At 41.5% G+C, this 22,667-nt stretch overlaps 1 protein-coding gene across 3 annotated transcripts in view; it reads left to right on the top strand.

The window, feature by feature from the left end:
• Window positions 1-22,667, top strand: part of FAM126B (family with sequence similarity 126 member B) — an 89,180-nt gene that overhangs the window by 63,852 nt on the left and 2,661 nt on the right. For 2 of the 3 annotated variants that reach the window (XM_040439237.1, XM_040439238.1), the window contains exons 5-11: window positions 1,536-1,715; window positions 4,062-4,142; window positions 6,772-6,887; window positions 6,977-7,072; window positions 9,347-9,463; window positions 10,270-10,357; window positions 10,557-10,716. In XM_040439237.1, coding sequence (XP_040295171.1) covers window positions 1,536-1,715; window positions 4,062-4,142; window positions 6,772-6,887; window positions 6,977-7,072; window positions 9,347-9,463; window positions 10,270-10,357; window positions 10,557-10,716 — 838 coding nt within the window. Of the gene's footprint in view, window positions 1-1,535; window positions 1,716-4,061; window positions 4,143-6,771; window positions 6,888-6,976; window positions 7,073-9,346; window positions 9,464-10,269; window positions 10,358-10,556; window positions 10,717-15,311; window positions 15,450-22,667 lie in introns of all 3 variants that reach the window. The other variant, XM_040439239.1, reaches the window with a different exon arrangement.

Genomic DNA, 22,667 nt, shown 5'->3' with positions numbered 1-22,667 from the left:
ACCTTCAGGGCAATTTTATATTATTGCATTTTACTCATTTTTGGCCTAAAAATAATTTTTTTAGTTTGTCTTTATTAAAAATGTACAGCAGTTTTTGTGATAGACTGATTTTTAACTGCATGTGTTTACAGACTGAGTTCCATCAGCTGACTGTTCATGTAAAGCCTTATTTCTGATATTCTGACCTCATAAACACCCATCATAGCTAAACTCTTATCAAACTGATAAGAATATGGCTTAAAGGGGTGATACAGGAAAATAAATGTATGACTTATCCTCAGGATAGGTCATCGGTTTCAGATCTGCAGGGGTGCGACACTCGGGACCCCCTCCGATCAGCTGTTAGAAGAAGCCTCGAGCACTGCAGCCCCTTCCTAGGCCAGTGACATCACTGTACATCTGTTACATCTAGTTGCAGCTTAGCACCACTTAAGTTAGTGGGGCTGAGCTGCAATACCAAGCACTGCCACTATACAATGTATGGCACTGTGCTTGGAAAGCTACCTGGAGCCTGCATCGCTCACCAGAGCTTCTTTGAGCACAGCGGCTCCCTGAAACAGCTGAACGGCGTGTGCTGGGGGGGGGTCGACAGAACTTGGACCCCCTCTGATGTGATAATGATGACAACATTATCTTTTCCATGATAACCCCTTTAATTGAGTGTTTATGAGGTCAGGAGAATGGAGATAAGGCATCACATAAGCTGCCAGCTGATGGAACTCATTAGAGACAGTCTGCACATAGACTGATTTTTGACCGCATGTATCACAAAAACTAAAGGTGTCCATAGCCTTTAATTCCAAGGTGCTGTACATCTAAAAATAAAGGGGGTATACATACATATTATAAAACAAAGTAAAATGAGCATGAACTTATTAACATACTGGCACAGAGGCGGAGAGGGGCTTACAATCTACAACAGTTTTCACTGTATAAAGTACAACGTTCAAAGGTGGTCATACTGTAACAAGTTTGTCTCATGCAGGCAAACCCTGTCCATACACCCTAATTGGGCTCGTGGTCACCATAGAGACAGGTCCCCTCTTCTATGAGCTAACATAGATTGTCTCTGTCTACAAGTAGCACCCATTCTGGTGGTATTTCATGGACACCCATAGCCTGACTGGCCATGGCTTCCTCTGCAAAGTTGACTGTTTTTGAAAGGGCTTTTCTCTGATGACACAGCCTCTTTGATTTATATTAACATAAATTAAGGCAGTATCTAAACTGATGTAGACTTCTAATGTTTGCTAGTGATGCATGCAACTATTATGCAGACAGCCTCTTCTGAGTTGTACTTGCTCTGTACTTCTGAGAAGCTGAGGCAAGGATATGACCAACCTCTGGATGTCGATTGTGCATTGCATTTGGATTGTTCTGTACAGAAGAGAACTCGTGAATCGGCCCCATGTAGTAACAGACTTGGATCTTATCTTGAAACTCCTTGGAAACTACATTGCTTGAGCTGTATATTGTGATCATCACTTTCCACTGGTTGCAAATATTCCCTTTCTCTTATTTTTCTGTTTCTGCAGCTTCTGGAACCGATCTGTCACCAGCTGTTTGAGCTGTACCGCAGTTCTGAAGTGCGACTGAAGAGATTTACCATGCAATTCCTTCCAGAGTTGATTTCCATCTATTTGCGTCTCACTGCCAGCCGTGATAGGCAAAGCAATGGATGCATTGAAGCTCTCCTGTTGGGCATTTACAACTTAGTAAGAACTTTATTTTTCAAAACCGTGTTGTTGTTGTTTTTTGTGTCTTTTTTTTTTTTTTTTACTTTATTTTAAGGAGGATATTAGGAGGGTACGTCGGCTCTATTGACATGTCTGTTCATGAAGTAACAGCTTCACTGCGTTGTGCCTTTGTTCTGTTATTCCTTCCTAGAAATTTATGAATAAATAGATAACTGGATGTTACTAATTGGTGGGGGTGGGGGGTCCCTTTACTGTCTGTGTATGGACACACTTCTCTCAAAAGGGCAATACTAACGCCCATTCAAATGTACCGTATTTTTTGCTTTATAAGAAGCACCCGGTGATAAGACGTACCCCAGATTTTAGAGGAGGAAAATAAGAAAAAATATTTTTCATCAGACCTCATATCAGATCCTCAGATCAGACCCCCCCCCCATAAATATCAGGACATCACATCAGACCCCCATATCAGCCCTCTATGTCAGAACCCCAACAGACCTCAGATCAGCCCTTTTCTTTTAAACCCCCATCAGACCTCAGATCAGCCCTTTTCTTTTAAACCCCCATCAGACCTCAGATCAGCCCTTTTCTTTCAGCCCCCCTTCAGACTAAAATAAAAAAGCTTCCTTACCTCTCCTGCGCTGCGGCCTTGCTACGGGTCTGGCGTCGCGCTCCCCTATCTTCTTCGGCCCACACTGCATTGTCACCTGACTGCATACAGCGTCAGGTCATAGTGTGCGCACTACATCCTGATGCTGTATGGGGTCAGGACAGTGGAGCGCGGGCCCTAGCAAGAAGACCAGGTAGGTTGAGTATCGGTAGTGCTTGCAGCGCTGCTTCCCTGCTCCCGGCACCTAATGCATACTGGAAGCGCTCACTAGTATTCGCTTTATAGGATGCACAGGGGGGGAAAAAAGTGTGTGTTATTAAGTGAAAAATATGGTACTTGTGAAAGAAAGGAGAGCAGAGTTGGTGGGACCATAGGATGTGGAAGTGGCCCCTGAGAACAAGGGCCACTTACCTTCTGTTGTTGTGCAGAGGGCACAACAACCTATAGCACTAAGAATGAAGCCTGGTGGGCTGCTGCATGCTGTCCACCTCTGGGTGCAGGTCTGGAAACCTGACCGGCAATAAGGAAGCAAGCTGGGGACTGTGATGTAACGCTGCGGATGCAGAATGACCCCAAGGAGGTGAGGAGAAAATGACACTTATTGGTGACAAAAGCAACGTGTTTCATGGTCGTACAGACCCCTTTGCCAGGATAGATACCGGTCTACCTAGCCTGACGAAGGGGTCTTTTTGAACCTGAAATGCATTGTTTTTGTCACCAATAAATGCCATTTTATCCACTTTATGCTGCACTACAGTCCCCAGCTTTCTTCTTTATCGCCACCCAGTCACATGTATTCTGAAATATTCAGGAGGAGTAACAGGAATGGCACAGTGCAGCACTCTTAGAGAAGATGCTCCAGCATGGTTAGTGCATAGGAAATGCAGGTATTTACTGAAACCAATTTCAGATTTTTAGATTCGCGCTGCTGATATCCCGAACCAGAAATCCAAAGTAGCTGGAAAGACCAAGTTCCTCCTTTCCACACGAGCACACATACAATCACTGCAACCTGGCCATGTTGCCTCTCTCTCTCTCTCCTGGTTTCCTCCTCCTGTAATCCCTCTCAGAGACAAACCAGAGAAGATCCAAGATAGTGAAGTATTGCAACACTAGATTCAGCCAAGGATATTTATTATACTTACAGGATATTATATAAAACACGCATGTAATAAAACCAGATGTCCTGGCAAGACCGACCCAGGTTTTGACATGCTTTTTCAAGGGCCTTGAACCTAGTGTTGCAGTATTTCACTATCTTGGATCTTCTCTGGTTTGTCTCTGAGAGGGATTACAGGAGGAAACCAGGAGGGAGAGGGAACGTGGCCAGCTTACAGTGATTGTCTGTGTGCTCGTGTGGAGATGAGGAACTTGGTCTTCCCAGCTGCTTTGGATTTCTGGTTCGGGATATCGGCAGCACGGATCTAAATATCGGAACTTCTGTGGTGAAGGTGGCCTACTTCTATAGATCCTGCAGTGCCAAAAAACAGTGGACTCTGGACAATAAGGTTTTTTATTGTTTAATTTACTGAAACCAACAGGTCCTCTTTAAGACAAATATATATTTTATAATGAATTTACAATAAGTCTTTTAAAGCTGTAACAAAATGAATAAACTCTGAACATGAGCAAAGGCCACTATAAGTAAAAATATTGTAACCTGAGGCCGGTTTAACTTCAGGTCTTGCATTTGCTCTGTTATGTGGCTGTTATAAATACTACAACCTTTGAACGATGTCTTCTCTTATTTACAGGAAATTGCTGATAAAGATGGAAATAATAAGGTCTTATCTTTTACTATTCCATCATTATCCAAGCCTTCAATATATCATGAGGTAAGAAAGGGAAGAGAAACATTAGAATACTGTATAGGGAAAAAGAACATGCCTTCCATTACAGAAGTGATTAAACTTCTGGAAACAATACCCTGTCTGCATGACATATACTGAGGGCCAAAAACATAATTCAGTACATCAGGATAGTAACCGCATAAGTTTGAGTTTCCAGACTAATATAGAGGCATAAGAGAGAACATAATGGGGCTATAAAGACATGCTACATACATAACATATTAGTAAAGAAAAGTCATTACATGTTTTACAGATCTTGAGATGGCCATGGGGGAGGCAGTCTTGGAACCATTAGAAAGTAAAAGCCCTTTTATACTGGCTACGAATTGGGGCAACTATCGGCAACACGCATATTGCTAATCACCCTTTACAGGGGTTATCCAATATCTCCAACAGCGCCCCCATGAAAACATCCGGTGTCGGGGGAGAGCAGCCAATGGCAGGCGGGGACGAACCTCTCTACCGTCACCCGCAGAGGCTTGTCCCAGTTCTCGTCTGCCATTGGCTGCGCCCCCCCGACACCGGATGTTTTCATCCGTGTACAGGGAGAAGCGGCAGTGCGGGGACCAGGAGCAGTGCAGGGAGCGGGGTAAGTATATTACCTGTGAGGGGCCCAGCACATGAGGGGCTTTTGGAGACATTGGACAACCCCTTTATGGTGACACATGAACCTTTATTTGTAGGCAGCATATTGCCCTGTGTAAACAGGGATATGCTGCCAGCAAACAATGAATGTGTATGGAGGACAAACTATCACAGTAGGAATCATTCATCCCCATACAGAGGGGGTGATTGCTGAATGTATATTCAGCTCTCCCCTCTGCTCAATGATCAGAAATTATCAGGAGCAAACAGTTCGTTACTAATAGTTGCCTGTGTATTAACAAGTGAAAAAGGACCTTAAAGGGGTTCTACGGGAATTAGGAAAATGAAAATACTTAAATATTACTTCATGTTAAATATATTCCCAATTACCTTTCATTAGTTATAATGGCTCGTTTTGTCTAGGAAGCAATGATTAGGAGAAACAAAATGGCCGCTGTCCTATTTGTACACACATAACCTGTCCTAATAACACAGCAGGACAGTTACTTCACAACACTGAGCTAAAGAGCGGCTTCATTCTGCTCTGCTTGTCATCCTGAATATAGCTGATATGATCTTTAGCTGAATCTCTGTAGGAATGGCGTTCATGAGCAGATGTGGCTAATGAGCAGCAGCACTTGTATGCAATCTCCATTACCACAGCCTGTTCTGTCCATCCTCTCTGTACTTCATGTCTCCTCATGAACTCCAATCCTGCAGAGGTTAAGCTAAATATCATATTAAACTGTATTCAGGATCATAATCCCAGACATGTAGAGCAGAGAGGAGGATGAGGCAGCTCTTTACCTCAATGTTGTGAAGTAACTTGTCCTGCTGTGTGATTAGGACAGGTTTTGTGTGTACTAATAGGACAGCGGCCATTTTATTTCTCCCAATCATTGCTCCCTAGACAAAACGAGACATTATGATTATTATAAATATATTCCCAAATACCTTTCATTAAAGTGATATTTACGTATTTTCATGTTCTTAATTCCCGGAGAACCCCTTTTAAAGGGGTTGTCTGACTTCAGCAAATGGCATTTATCACGTAGACAAAGTTAATACAAGGCACTTACTAATCTATTGTGATTGTCCATATTGCCTCCTTTGCTGCCTTGATAAAAAAATTTCATCGCATTATACACTGCTCATATCCAAGGGTTACGACCACCGATGCATCGGAGATACGAAGTGGCCAGGATGGGAGCTGCTGTGCATTCATGCCCATCCACACTCCCGTGGTCCAGGCCACCAAATACAGTACTGCTTTTTCCTATAGTGTGCAAGCACGGCCACCACTGCTGGATTTGAAGGGTGCTCGTAACCCTTGGATACAAGCTGTGTATAATGTGATGAAAAAAATGAATGGACAATCACAATACATTAGTAAGTGTCTTATATTAACCTTTTCTACATCACAAATGCCATCTTCTAAAGTGAGACAACCCTATCCTAAAAGGTCTTGGATGTTTAATATACAGCAAATGTTGTTTGCTTGACCTGGTCTGACTTGGCACCCGTCTCCACATTTTTTGGGGCAGGCCAGAACTGCTTCCAATACCCTTTGCTTATTATCATTTTCTTCTGTGTTGCTTCCTTGCATCTTTCACAGGTTTTCAGCTAATAACTTGCAGTGATCTATCAAAAGTCGCTTATTTAACATGGTTTTTAGGGCATGTGGCAGGTTAGATTCTGCAAATTTCTGCAATTCCAAATCAATGCTATGAATGTGAATGAGGTTGTTTCTTCAGCAAGTGCATGAACTTCTGCAAGACAAGACAAGTTAATGAATTGAACAGTCAGTTTCATTTTTTTCAGCAGATCTGTTGCTCTGAGTAAATTTCAAATCCAAACCCTCAGGGCTGCAAAATAACCAGTTCGTCAACCAAGTCAGAGTGCTGCCCAGATTGTTTTAAGCCTAATTGAAAATGAGGTTTCATAGTTGCAAGCAATTAAGGTAGAAAAGATCAAACTTGTACAATGGTGGTTTATTTTGCTATTTATATCTTCCTATTTGTGGCATTAGCCATCATCCTTGGGGTCCATGGCTCTGACAGAGGGAGCTTTAAGCCACCATGATCTCATCAGAGTGGTCTACAGCGACCTTCATCCACAGAGAGAGACATTTACAGCACAAAACAGGTGAGAAGAATTTTGGCAGTGATCACAATGTATATTAACTAACTGTTTTGTGTCATTGGTGTAAATTGCAACATTTTACTATTCTACAGGTTTGAAGTACTAAGTTTTCTTATGTTGTGCTACAACTCTGCCATTGTGTATATGCCACCTTCTTCCTACCAGTCTCTATGCAGGATGGGTTCCAGGTAAGGAGCAAAGATAGATGTTTGGAAGCCGTTTTTGAAAGGGAAGGGGGGGAACACAATGAGCAAAGAATGAATGTATGTTTGTAGTATTTTATTTTATTAGACTAGCTGATGACCCGGCGTTGCTCAGGTATTTATTTATTGCAATTTGATATTAAATAACAGTGACTTTCACAATGGGCGCCCCTTTTAACGGTGAACTCCACAGCGCCCATCCGTTTAATAGTGGCCCCTGCCCCCATGCATGTAGCAGTGTAGTTGTGCCATCATACGTCATATGACTGAATATTTTAGGACCTGCGAACTGCTAAAACCTGTGATCAGTTGTTATGGTAACCTGGAGTAGGACCTGCGAGCTTCTATTGGCTGATAAGGGACATGTGACCGTGTGTATGGCAGTTAGGATTTAAGTGAAAGGCTGGCAGGCTTGTATTGGATAATGCAGGTAATTTTTTGGGAAATATCTCGGGAACGGTACGTCCTAGAGAGCTGAGATCCCCGCAAGATTTTTTTCTAGGTAGCAAGGGATGTGTATACCAAGTTTAGTTGAGATGGATAGTTGCGTTTTTTTAGTTTTTCGCGGAACATACATACGTAATTTTTTTCTATATATAGATTGCACATGGTCATAAGAACAACCTAAATTGTATTGGCGCTAAAGTGTGCTTCTAATCTGAAGGTAAAATATCCCTAGAAAGTAACATTATTTTAAGAGATTTTTAACCTAAACATATTTACTTTTTATTTTTTTTAATCACTATCCATAGAAAAATCTTAAAACTTTTTTTACACTGACCAGTAGAGACAAAGGGGGTCATTTACTGTGCTGAAATACGCCTAAATTAGACATATTTCAGGCGGAGATAGCGGTGCAACGGTTATTTGCGCCGATATCTGCGACTCCGCCCTGCTCACGCCATGTCTACAATCGTGGTAATGGCGTGGAAGGGGGCGGGCCAGCAGGCCCCTCTTATTCACCATTTTCTATGCCTGTTTCAGGCATGGAAAATTGTCTAAATGTAAGACCGCTTGGAAGCTGTCTTACATTTAGAACTGGCCCTGGATACGCGAAGTTATTTAGAGGCCGTCGCCAGTTTAGGGCTGTATTAAGAACAGCGTCTAAAACGCCAGTCTTAATAAATGTGCCCCAAAGACTATAGGTTGATATTTACGGATTTCTTCATCTCTCTTGCCAGATTTTGTGTACATTGGGCCAGGATAAACTGACTTATGTCATTGTCAGAGGGCAGGAGATTCAAAGGGGTTATAAAGCAGTGCAGTGATTGGCTGAGTAGGCCTTTCTCGGGAATCTCTGCATACTGAGACCATCTGGAGTAAGGGTTGGGAGATATTTTAATTTTTTTTAACTGGTTTGAGCACTTCACTTAAAATTTTGACCTTCTGGACAACCCCTTTTAATGGGTGTTCTGTTGTACTGCTGGAGGCTTTGATGAGGCAGGATGCTTCCCTGTGACTCCTTGGACACAGGAAGGGGAATTTACTCCTTAACTTTCTAGAGACTGTAACTCTTTCGGGACATATTTTTATTTTTTCATTTTCCTGTTTTTCTTCCTGCCTTCCAAAAGCCATAGTTTTCATGGCACCTTTTAATTTACCATAGCTTGTATTGGAAAACAGGAAAAAAAAATCCTTTTGTGGGGTGAAATTAGAGAAAAATGGCAACTCCGTACAGTTACGTTGTGGTGCGTATAAGAATTAATAGGCGAGGACATTTCTCTGCCTTGATTCCCTTTCATTTGAGCTGCCATAAAGCATGTACCCTCCAGTACGGTCTATACAGACAGTGCAGGAATTAAATCACATCCTCTACAGACTTGACGTTAAAATGAAATACATGGGCCTTTCCCTTTAGGATTCTTATTTTTGAGGACCGCAAGGGGCTACATGATCTGATTTTGTGCTCTTATCAGTTGCCTGTATTTTTAGGGTATATTTGGCGTTTATTTGATTCTTAGAAATGAGCAGATCAGTCCCTTTGACATTTGATATTACGTATCGGACATTTGTATCTCAATCATTAATTATTCTGCTGTACTGTATCTCTTCACCTACATACAAAGTGGTCTGGTAGAGTATTGATTTGTATCACTGGGGCTACAATTACCTCTGAGCCATATAATGCTAGAAGCGCTGTATGATTAAATCCTTGTAGATGATGTGTACTTCTCATTAAAATTGTATAAAGAATAAAAAAAGAGTCTCTTCTTCTTTTTTTTCTTCTTTTTTTCTTTTTTTCCCCCCTCTTTACTCCAGATTGTGCGTGAGTGGCTTTCCTAGGCAGCAGGAAAAACGTTGGAAGGAACTGTGTGGTCGTGTAGTGCTGGATCCTGATTTTATGGTCCAGCTGCTCACTGGTGTATATCATGCCATGTAAGTCTTCTCAGATATTTAAAGTAGATCCTATTATTTGGTGGGACCAATAAAGTGAGAGACTAGGAGGTTTACTGAATGGAGCATGAATCTAAGATACTGTTCACTGTATATCAGCATCTCACTAATGTGCCTTTAAATTGGAAATATAGCCACACCACTTATATCTGTAGGGGAAGGGTTCACCTGTAAATATTTTCTGGAGGGGGTCTTTTGAACCCCCATTATAATCCATCAAGCTGTGTACCCCTTTGTCATCAGGATCACCAGACTCTTTCCATTCACTGCACAGAGACTGTACTATATGAACATACACTAACACCTTCTTAGTCAATATAAGTGGGCTCATAGTTTAATGCATGGCTAGGAAGAAAACCTGAATACTACATTTATCTGCCTGTACAATGTTTGCACACTCCATGTCCATTGAGATACCATACTCTATAGGCATTTATCTGAAAATTTACATAGAGAGGGATTGTCACATCTGGCCAATTACAAATATTGTGAAGCAGAATGATACAAATTACAAATATTGTGAAGCAGAATGATACAAATTACAAATATTGTGAAGCAGGATGATATATTTTGTTATAAACTATCATAAAGACTGTACAAGGCCTCCAAAACATGCAGCTAGATTATAGTCCCAGGGAAAGAGCTTTTTTCCGCTTTCCCTATAATAAAGCACACAATATTTGGTACAATTTTAAAAGCACATCTGTCAGCTCTTTGTTTTTTTTTCTTTGTCATCCTTGCTCTGTCCTTAGAAAATGACTTCTGTTATAAATGTGTCTCCTTAACAGATACAATGGGGAGTGGGAACTAGGGCAAGAGGTTCTGGATGACATCATCTATCGTGCCCAGCTGGAGCTTTATTCTCAGCCCTTGTTGGTAAGTGATCTGTCGTACCGCCTACAATAGTCTTGATATTGCATGAGCAAAGATTTTATTTTACAGTGTTATGAGCTCATTAAGCAGCAGAGAAACATGAAGTGCTGAAAGTCATCAGCTTTGTATAAAGAGTAGAAAACACTGACGGATCACAGATGTCTTTGGTAATGAACTTTTTTATTCTCTCACTTCTACCCAGGTTGCAAATGCAATGAAAAACTCATTGCCGTTTGATGCTCCCGACTCTTCACAGCAAGGACAGAAAGTACTGAAAGTTGAAGTGACCCCAACAGTCGCTCGTATCTCTCGGACAGCCATCACCACTGCCTCAATACGAAGGCACCGTTGGCGGAGAGAAGGTAATGGCAGGATATTTCAGTTTTATTTTACGCTGCTGATGGTAATATGCATATATATAAAAGCCCTTAATATGTTAATTTTGTTCAAATGAAATTACGAAATGTGATGCAATGTAATTCTGTATATTAATTTGTTTCCAGTACAGGATGAGCCTTTTTGAGTTCTTTATTTTCCAGCCAATGGACAACCGTGGGCACATATTAAGTCTGGAAATGCCCTGTTTAAAGGGTTTTCCAAGATTTTTTCAACTGATGACCTATCCGCTGGATAAGTCATCGGTATCTTCTTGGTTGGGGTCCGAGAAAAATAAATAAATAAGCTATTGTAGGGAGAGATACCATCGGAATGTTGGGCTGTCTGGCATAAAGTATGCTCTATATAGCTCATACAAGAGCATGCGTGGTATATGTCCAGAGAAGACATGTCTACAATGGTATCAGTACACATTAGATGGACCTCAGGAAGTGCTGCTAAAGTGTATGGTTCTGTCTGGGGAAAGAAAGATCATCACGTTGGATTTCATCTTGTCCAATCCTTTGTTGTCACAGATGATAAGCAGCTGTCAGAGGTGTCCCTCCCTAGGGAGAACATATCCACACTCGTAGGAGCCGAGTGTGAATGTGTATGGTGGTGGGGTTGTGAGGAACAACTGTCAAACAAATAAGTGTTTGTCTGGCCACCTTAATTTCCTTACATGCTCTGGTACCCTAGGTGTAAAACATAGGAAGATTGCTGCTTTTTGTGAAGCTACATGTTTTATGATGGATTCTGAGGTACGAGCATAAATAGGCTTAAACAATAGCAAAGTGAATAAGAAATTTACTAACCAGTGATAAAGACTTATACAGAAAAGACATTACAGCTTAAGGGTCCATTCAGATGTCCGTAGTGTTTTGCGGACCGCAAAACACGGATACCGCACATCGCCTGCACTATATGGAGAATTCCTATTCTTGTCTGCAACTGCGGACAAGAATAGGACATGCTCTATTTTTTTTTTCAGAGCCGCGGCCCGGAAGTAGGCATGCGGACAGTACACTGTGTGCTGTCTGCATCTTTTCTGTCCCCATAGAAAATGAAAGATACAGATCACATAGAGCATAAGATACAGAAACCATGACTTAACCTGCAATCAATGGGCAAGCTCCCAAAAATGGCACCCAAAATTCTGAAAACGAGAAATGACACAAGGTAGTTCTTGCACAGAGGTCTTCCTTGATCTGTTGCCACATATAGCACTCCATTATACCTAGTTCAGAGTTCCCCATCCTCAGAATGTCTAGTGTGCAGTATGCATGTACAGTGACATCAGCCCTTAAGACTGCGGCCTAGTACCAGTTACCAATCCTTGTAACGGTAGAACAATAGGGTCCTCTCTCTGCTCACTACACTAACAAGTGAAAATCCTAATGTGGTAGAACCATATTATTGATACTTCCATAAACACTACTTCTAAAGAAATCACAGAATTTCTTGCCCAACAAAGTACAGAAAGCACGAAAACTTTTACTAGTCAGTAATGTAAATTATTAACCGATCTCCTCTAGGTTTTTTGCTGTTTTTTGTTCATTCTGCTTCTCAAAAATGGAATAAAAATAGATATAAAATAGATAAAAGTCATATGTGTCCCAAAGTAGTAAAGTTAAGTTGACTTAAAGGGAGTCTTTTACCTAAACTCACATTTACACCATGATCTGCATTATAGTCCCCATAGTGGAATGCTACTTACTGTATAGCTGTCCGCGCTTATTTTCGCTAAAAAACACTTATTCAATATGTTTATCAGATTCTGAAGGTGCCCAGGGGCGGCGTTCATGCAGCCGGTGCCCAGGCCCTTCGTCGCTTTTCATATGAAACCCCTCCCGTTTCACCCCTCTGGCCCGCCCTAGGTTCTTCAGAAATCCAGCGCTGTTTTCAAGATTTGCCGCGCCTGCGCACTTCATTCCCCATTCCGGCACATGCTCGTTAAACGCTCTTGTGCCTCTGCCCATAATGGGGAATGAAGTACGCAGGCACGGCGAATCTTGTGAACGGCGCTGGATTTCTGAAGAACCTAGGGCGGGCCAGAGGGGTGAAAGGGGAGGGGTTTCATATGAAAAGCGACGAGGGGCCTGGGCACCTTCAGAACCTAATTAACATATTGAATAAAAGTGTTTTTTAGTGAAAATAAGCGACGGACAGCTATACGGTAAGTAGCATTCCAATATGGGGACTATAATGCAGATCATGGTGTTGGTGTTTTATAATGGTCAGTTTAGGTGAAAGTCTCCCTTTAACGTAGTTAACCTAGCTATATTATATATTTTAGATATATAGATAGATAGAGATATATATATATATATATATATATATATATATATATATATAAGAATAAATAGCTGCGTGCCAACAGCTCTATGACTTATGATCCACTTTAGGTAGTCGAGTTGACTGTGGCAGACATCTGTAGCCTGACTATTGGATGTAGGTGATGCACATGGCATGTTCATGATTTGTAATTGCAGAGCCTCTGTTTGAGCGAGCTGTCCAGGATCAGAGACATTTTTTTTCGTTTTTTTGTTTTATTCAGAAACGGCGCCTCATCTGTCCATGGGCTGAATCCGGTATTGCAGCTGATTGAAGTGATTGCCATATGCCCATGGACAATTGTGGAACTGTTTCTGGGCGGGAAATTTTTATTTTTTATTTTTTCCTGTAATCAGGACAGCCTCTTTAACCTGGAGAGACACATAACCTGTTAGCCAAATATCAGACATCTATCTCCTTCTCCTCGCGCATGCTCAGTGCTGGCATAGTGTTCCTTCCCTGTGCTGGCATCAGCCTCAGGTAAGGAACTGCGCGAGCTCGCGCATTGCGAGATTACGGCAATCTAACTTTGTGAGCAAGGAGGAGATTCGGAGGACGCAGGCGTTGCTGGGCTCCTTCACAGGGGGCGTGGCTGGGCTCCAAGAAGGTTAGTGCGGCCCCTTGGGCTCCAAGAAGGTTAGTGCGGCCTCTTGGGCTCCTTACCAGGCTCATTTACATATCTATAAAATAATTTTTTTAACACACTAAAAGCACACAGTGCTACGGGGCAGGTATATTGCGGACATGCTAGCGGTGATCTAGCTGTACATGTCCGCAGCTCTATAGGCTAAAACGAGGTGAAAGAATCGCTTTAAGGCAGTGCTGGAAAATAATGGTGGCCACACAAAATATTGACACTTTGGGCACAATTTGGCCATTTTCACTTAGGGGTGTACTCACTTTTGTTGCCAGCGGTTTAGACATTAATGGCTGTGTCAAAGCCCATCAAGAAAAATGCAGCCGGCATTGCTACATGTGTATACCGTCCAAGACTACCCTCTAACGCACACAGCAAATAGCGATAGGTGGTGCTCTGCTAAACGTAGTCAACAAGTGGAAACCAGTGGTATAAGAAAAAAGGTAGCACCATTAAATCTTTCAGCAGCTTTATTGAAGATAAAAGCAGGGGTCAGATACAGGCACAGCACAAAAGGTCAGGCCTGACCTTTTGTATCCGACCCCTGCTGTTATCTTCAATAAAGCTGCTGAAAGATTTAATGGTGAGTGCGCTACCTTTTTTCTTATACCACTGATTAATGGCTGTGTGTTGAGTTATTTTGAGAGCACACCAAATTGCCGTACACTGACTACTTTACATTGTATCAAAGTGTCATATCTTCAGTTTTGTCCAATCAAAAGATAGAAGAAAAGATTTACAAAACTGTGAGGGGTGTACTCACTTTTGTTATATACTGTAAATCCGCACCAATTGATTTTCCTGGGAACGTGTGGATTCTCAGCACCTAAATCTTGAACTTGTGCATTTACCCTTAAGATTTGCAGCAGATTCTGCTGTGAATTTACTGTACACCAGGAGTCCAATGGAAAAGGGATCGTGTACAATCTCTCATACAGCTGTGTGCATGAGCCCTGCCGGTAAAAGAGGTTTTGAGTTCTGAGATTTTGCCCACCTCTGAAAATTGTGATAAGGTAACAAAAGCTATATTTGCAAGTTTAATCCCCCAGTGCTTTCCGTGCCATGCTCTGGGCTTCCCTGCCAGTTTTTGATTACATGGCTGCAGTGTTGACGTCCCCCATACCCCATGTGACAGCTGAAGCCAATCCCTGGCCTCTGCAGTTTCATGCTGTATACTGCTAAGGCCTATGATTGGCTGTAGAGGTCACATGGGGTGTACAGGCACATCACCATTGCAGCCATTTACGGCACTTTTGCATCTCTATTTTAATCATAATTCTTAGTGGACAAATTTTCATATAACTTGGAAAACCCCTTTAATATAAACGAGGATCAGGGCATTCTAAGATCCCATTATTTTTCGACAGCGACTCATTCCATTCATTTTTCATTCATTGTTCATTTCGATTTAATTAGTACGATATAACCTTGTATTTACATGTATGTTTGCTTGTTATACACTGTTCACGTTTTTCTTCTGGTGAATCACGATCGACATGAGATTTTCTGTATTCTGATCTTGTTTTGGAGAAGCCGCAATCAGCAAACAAGTGTGAGACGCGGCTGTCTGTCTTCAGAAATACACTAAAATGTTCCTGTGTTGAATCCCAGATGGTTTTGACCTCACAACTGAATCGAATCCGGGCTCCCCGAACTTGCGCACCACTCCAAACCTAGCGGACACTCCCGAACGGGATGTTCTTGTGTACCTGACCCCTGAGACCATCTCTCCAGAAGCTGCCACAGAGGGTAGGCCAGAGATGTGGAGACAGGCACCTACAAGAGAGTAGATTGTGGAAAACCAATGCTCTGTGTTTATAGGAGCCCCTTCCTCTTTAGTGCTTTCATTGTTTAACAATGCACTAGGTTCTCCAAACCTATGGTCCAAGCTGAAGGTCAGGTATTAACATTCTGTTAATTGGCTCTGCTCAGCATCTAAATGTATTTCCTTGCAGACATGCTTGGCATGGTTATGGAATACATTCAGCAATAATGGTTAACTGCAGACAAGCTAAAGGCATGGGAATTTTGCTGGAGAACTCTTATTTCACGCTGTGTGGACTTTGTGGCTGCCCAGTTTTGGTGCTTGGTCTGTTTCATGTTAATGAGTGTGTTTCATGTTAAGGATAAAGCTAAGGGCAAAGAGTATCTCAGAGCTAATACTGTATATTCATTTATTCCATACAGTACATGGCAGATTTAAACCCTGCTATGTTTTAATGCTGTATTGTAATAGATTAGTAGATTTTAGCTCCAGTGAATGGAATACGTTTTGTTTTATATGCATCTTCTGCCTTTAGTTCTCCATAGAGCAGGAGGGTAAAAATGACAAGCATTTCTTATAACCATGATATTTAAAAACTAGAGCTAAAGACCATGCAGATGCTGTAGGATATTTGATGAACTTTACTAAGATTAGGTGAATCTACTGTGCTACATTACAGAACATTTGGCGTAACGCAAGCAATTCCTACCACTCATTGCCATCACACATTTAGGGTACGTTCACACGCTGCAGTATTGACGTGCAGCACCTCCACAGCGTTTTAAGAAATCTCATCCACATGCTGAGAAAAAAATATGCAGCCTAAATTGATCAGTCAGTTAATTCATGCTGTGGGTTTCCACTGCAGATTTCACCCTTTGCAATGCACAGGGTGAAATTCTTGGCAAATCCGAGTGTAAACCTTGGTCAATTTGTTGCAGATTTTGCCACCACGAATTGTATCACGTGTAAACGCAGTCATAAAACAATGATTTCAGAAAATACATTGAATACCGTCTTGAAGAAGATTGGCTTTGTGTTTGTTCCAGTTACATAATTACTTTGCTTCCAGCAAGGAAAAACAAAATTAATGAGGTCATCGAGTGGAAACCAGTGAGCCTTGCATCTACCTGTAGGCACTGTCCAATTTCATTTTGTCCTTAGTCTGCGCTGTTTAGCTAGAAGTAGGTAGACAGTAGTCTTAATAGATAAAATTGAAAGTGTAGCTATTTCTCTACTAGTCAAATGTAATAATTGTGCCGTAAAGCTGACAAATAAGACGGCTACACGAAAACTGGGTGCACATTGATCACTTCTGAAATGAGACTTCCCAAGTTCTGGTCAATTTAATGATTTCCGCAGAGGTGTAGCATGTAAATATAATTGACTGCATGTGCATGGCTCCAGACAGATCACTTAGGATTGGCACTTAGCAGCTTGAGAAAGCTAAGATCAGTCGGTGGTAATAATTTTTAGATTTACTCATGTCTTTACCCCAAACTTCAGTTTAGAATAGATGTAGTCAGTGTATGTATATTTTATACAGATCAGGGCATATTAAAGGGCATCTGTCAGCAGATCTGTACCCATGCCACTGGCTGACCTGTTACATGTGCACTTGGCGGCTGAAGACATCTGTGTTGGTCCCATGTTCATATGTGTCCGCATTGCTGAGAAAAAATAATTATGAATATATTCAGCCTGAGCCGCTAGGAGTCCGGGGCATTGCCATTACACCTGGAGGCTCTGCTGTCTCTGCAACTGGCGTGTCCTCTGCACTGTGATTGACGGGGTCAGACATGTGTGATGTTTTCACTGTCTAGCCCTGTCAGCCAGTTTTATAGGTAAAAATCTGCTGACAAGTCATTGTCTGTTCTTTAAACAGTGGCAGCACTGCAATTCTCATGATATGACATACAATTTAAAAACTTGAGCAGAACATGAACAGAGACGAGGGAGGACATTGCAGTATTCATATTCTGTTTTTAAAGGGGTTTTCCGCCACTTTTTTTTAAGGTCGGTTTCTGATTGGTGGGGGTCCAACATCTAGGACCCCCACCTATCATCTGTTTGAGAAGGCAGTGGTGCTCACAGTAACACTGCAGCCTTCTCCAGTTTAGTCTAGGACAGTGACGTTACGTTCATTAGTCACATGCAGCTCAGTCTCATTGAACTGAATGGCGCTGAGCTGCGATACCAAGCACAGTCGCTATACAATGTACATCGCTGTGCCTTGGTGAGCTGTGAGAAGGCCGCAGCCCTACTGCAAGCGCCGCTGGCTTCTCAAACAGCTAATCGGCGGGGATGTCGAACTCCCACCGATCAGATACTAATAAGCTATCCAGAGGATAGGTCATTAGTTAGTGAGAAAAAAATCCTCTTAATGTTTACAGGCTAAATAGGTACTTGAATAATTGTTTCACTGTTCCTAAATAATCAGGGCATAAATTCTCCAAATCATAGTACCATAAATACCCAACACTGCCTCTGTTCTAGCCATTGCATCCCCTGATATACCAAGCACATTAGTGCCAGCCATGCCGGTAACAAGCTCATACCCACAAGATGCTGGCAGTGGCATGCATGTTACTATCGAACTAGGACTCCTCATTTACATACCTGAACTGAATACTTGGAAAGGTTTACAAATACACAGGGCTCCCCACATAGCTTGACTGACTGGTCATTTAGGGCAAAAATGGCTATGAATATTGCATATGAGAAAAAATCTTTATAGGCTACATTTACATTGGTACACTTTTTTCCACTGCTGTGCTCCATTATAGGATCAGAACAATGAAAGTAACTGAAGCATTGGATCAGTCACATGACCTGGATAAATCGCATGACAGGTGCGGGCGGTGCCCTGGATCAGTCGCATGACCGGCGCGGGCGGTGCCCTGCATCACTCACATGACTGTTGCGAATGGTGCCAATTACAATGAATCTGTTTTTTGTTTTTTTTCCATGCAACCTGGCATTTTACCAGACAAAATAGCGCATCTTTTTTGCTATTTTTTGTCCTGCATTTTTACATAAACAGTGACCGAGTCTAATTCTAAAGGACTACCAGATCACTTCTAGCAGTAGGAAATTACATTTTTTTTTAAATGAAGATTATGAATCTCTAATATCAAATATTGTTTTACCTGCACATAATAGCCTGTTCCCTACCAGCTTCACTTGTATGGTATTCTCGTGCCGTATATGCCCAAGTGACTGTACTATGTGATATAATGGACCATATATTATTGGAGGATTACCTGTCTATTATCTTTTACATTATACATCATTAATGGAACTTACCAGTTGTTAGCAAGCGTCTCATTAAAACATGGTGGAGATTTCTTTTAAGCTTGGGAATCCACTTCCAGTGCTTAGTTTCTTCCCCTTAAATATTTCATGTTGACTGGATGTGACTGATCCATCTCAGTGATTCTCTGACCATTACCGTGTTTCAGGTCTATAATGAGTTGGATGACGGCACTTCAGATAGAATTCTGCAGTACAGAAAAGGAATAGTTCCTCACAAATGGCAGCATTGATCACATTACATGTGTGCCTGGCCGTCTAAAGTGCATGTGTGATATATTGGTTCCTGTATTTGCATGGGTCTGCATGACATCAGCACTCCTCTTTCTGGCAATGCGCTCGTGTTTGTGTATGCCTAAAACCCTAATGACTCTGCTTACATTGAATGAGCTAAAGACACAATGGCCTTGATAGGGCAATAATCAGGTAGGTGAGGATGATGTGAAATTGTGCAGCATTTACAGTGTGCTGTATGTCATTTGAAATGTGCTTTGCGACTACATTTCATTCATTCCAAATTTTTCAAAGCATTCATTAAAATTATTCAATCAGTTCAGAATTTTTTTACATTATTTTTATTCTGTTTTAATCATATGGAAACTAGTGTTAACAGACCCTTTTGATGCCTTTTGTTTGCAGAATATAAAGTGCAAGGATTTTGTAAAAAAATAAATAAAAAAATAATAATAATCAGGAGAGCTGACAGATCCGAAGTTTAGATTAATAGTATAAATTATGGCTAGATATGGCCCTGTCTTAGTAGTACTGCCTTAAAAGCAGCCTGACGTTGCCATTATGTCTCTCAAACCGCCCCGGGTACTTCACAGCCATAGTCATCATGTCTCTATCTATGCCTTTGCCTATTTCATGTGATTAATCACCAATTAGGTCATGAATATTAGCAACTACTGTCACTGAGATACTCTGAATATAGATTTCAACCACATTAGAAGAGTAACTACAAGTCCCTTGAATTTTTAAATTATTATAATCTTTATTCAAAATAATCACAATTTAAACATGATAAGACACATATAACATATAGTACAAATAAATAAGCATTTAGTGAATGTAACCAATACAAGACACCACCTATACTCAATATAAATGCAATTCTGGCAAGGAGTGGAACATTTAGTGGTGGACACTCTGCCGAAAGAGAGAGAGGGGCACTGATAACCTATATAATGCTGGGCCTAATGAGAGTGATGTAAAAGTTTGCCAAAAAACATCTTTATTCATCCCAGGCAGCATATGCAAATTGGCTGCTTGAAGTCAAGAGGGCAGCAATCTTGACTCTCCAAGACCTGATTGACGGTCTGTGTTTTTTTATATTTTTTTATTCAGGCACTATGCGCCTAAGATCCTGCGCATATGCCATTCTGGTTCATTTTCAGCATCTGTGTTGGGAGCCAATCTTTAGTGCTTGGCTTTAGAGGCTCACTGAGCAGGCGCAGACTTACAGGACAGGCGTTAACTCCCGGGAGTGAGCCTCTGAAGACAAGTACACTGAAGATTGGCTCACCAGTGCATACATGGGATCTCAGGCGCATTGTGCCTGAAGAAAAGAAGCACTGAGCAGTCAATCAGGGGGAAAGAGGCAGGATGGGGGAACGTGAAGACCGCTGTGCCCTTGACTTCAACCAGGCAATTTGCATACAACACCCAGGATGAATGAAGTTGACTTTTGGCAAAGTTTTCCTTCGAATGAAACAAGCTAAAACATCATTGGAGACATGACTTTAGCTGTCAGGTACTGCAAATGCTTGGGGAGGCATTTATGGTGATGTCAGGTTCCCTTTAAAGCATTCTTTAAAGCTTCTATAGGCAGCAGAATGGTACATACAGCAGTGCAGATTTCAAAGGTTCTCTGTAGTTCAAAATAATGTGCACTTGAAGCATTGATTTTATTTTGTAAAAAGATTCATTACTTCATGGAAAACTAAGTCCCATGTGACTAAAAGAGGTATTCCAGTTTTAATGATTACATTTATTTACGTAGAGAATAGGCTGTTGAACAAATTCCTATTATACATCTATTTAAAATTTTGCTCACAGACTTTTATTATATCCACATAATGGCTTTTCCCTAAAGAAAATAATTGGTACGGCCCAAAATCCTGTAAAATGCATCTATAGGAGAGCTGTATAGGACTAAACATGAGATCAGTCATGTGACCGTCACAAATATCATGTGACCTAGCCTTTTATTAACTGCTCAGGCATCTAACAGGTGAATAGTAGTGTATTAGGGAGCAGAACATATACAGTATATACAGTATTGCTACCTGCAGTAGCACCTCATTATCATGTCTGTCAGTGTCTGTATAGAAGCAGATCTCTGTGTGTTATTTGTTTTACACTAAACAGCAAGACAACATCACCTAGAGACAGGCAGCCATTTTACAACATAACATATAACAAATGAACACATTATATAGTTACTGTAATAACCACAATAAAAATTAAGATTCCACCACTAGTTCCATTTTAATCATGTTTATTAAATAAACATATTGGGGGATATTCTAGTGGGAATATGCTGAAAAAACCCAAAAAAACTGTTGTGCTTTTCTTGGCAACACAGTTTCATTTTCTAACCCGTGAAGTAGCTTGGTGCAAAGAGCACCTCACCGTGAATTTCTACCTCCTGGGCAAGTGCAGGAGCAGAACCTGGCAGGATAAAAGTTTATATTTTCACTATTCCACAGAAGGTATGTTTTTACTGCTTTTCCCAGCCCCTAGCTAGGGCTCTCAGCAATTTAAATGGTCAAAACAGCTGACAGCCTCCCTTTAAGGGTTCGGTTATACCGAGTGTAGTACAGTGTAATGGTGCTAGCATAGAAATGAATGGGTTCGCAGAGCGACTCGCATGTTTGCTTTGACTGCAACCCAAGAATCACAAAAAATCCTGCAGTGTAGGATTTTTTGAGATTCTGGGGTCTCTATCGCAGCACACATGCGAGTCATGCTGTGTCCCTATTCATTTCTATGCCTACAATGCAATCCTTGGGAGCGACAGGTGTCGCACGACCAAGATCACTGTGTAGCCAAACCCTAAGGCCCCTTTCACACGGGCGAGTTTTCCGCGCGGGTGCAATGCGCGAGGTGAACGCATTGCACCCGCACTGAATCCGGACTCATTAATTTCTATGGGGCTGTGCACATGAGCGGTGATTTTCACGCATCACTTGTGCGTTGCGTGAAAATCGCAGCATGCTCCTCTTTGTGCGTTTTCCATACAACGCAGGCCCCATAGAAGTGAATGGGGCTGCGTGAAAATCACATAGCATCCGCAAGCAAGTGCGGATGCGGTGCGATTTTTACGCACAGTTGCTAGGAGACGATCGGGATGGGGACCCGATCTTTATTATTTTCCCTTATAACATGGTTATAAGGGAAAATAATAGCATTCTGAATACAGAATGCATAGTACAATAGGGCTGGAGGGGTTAAAAAAATAAATAAATTATTTAACTCTCCTTAATCCACTTGTTCGCGCAGCCGGCATCTCTTTTGTCTTGTTCTGTGAGGAATAGGACCTTTGATGACGTCACTACGTTTATCACATGGTCGGTCACATGATTTTTTACCATGGTGATGGATCATGTGATGAGCGTAGTGACGTCATCAAAGGTCCTATTGCTCACAGAACAAGACAGAAGAGATGTCGGCTGCGCGAACAAGTGGATTAAGGTGAGTTAAAAAAATTTATTTATTTTTTAACCCCTCCACCCCTATTGTACTATGCATTCTGGATTCAGAATGCTATTATTTTCCCTTATAACCATGTTATAAGGGAAAATAATACAATCTACACAACCTTGAACCCAAACCTGAACTTCAGTGAAGAAGTCAGAGTCTGGGTACCACATTCAGTTTTTTATCAC

This window comes from Bufo bufo, chromosome 7 (genome assembly GCF_905171765.1).
Source record: "Bufo bufo chromosome 7, aBufBuf1.1, whole genome shotgun sequence".
Taxonomy (NCBI): domain Eukaryota; kingdom Metazoa; phylum Chordata; class Amphibia; order Anura; family Bufonidae; genus Bufo; species Bufo bufo.
Note: the sequence above shows the minus strand (reverse complement) of the source record. Positions and strands in the feature narration are given on the sequence as shown.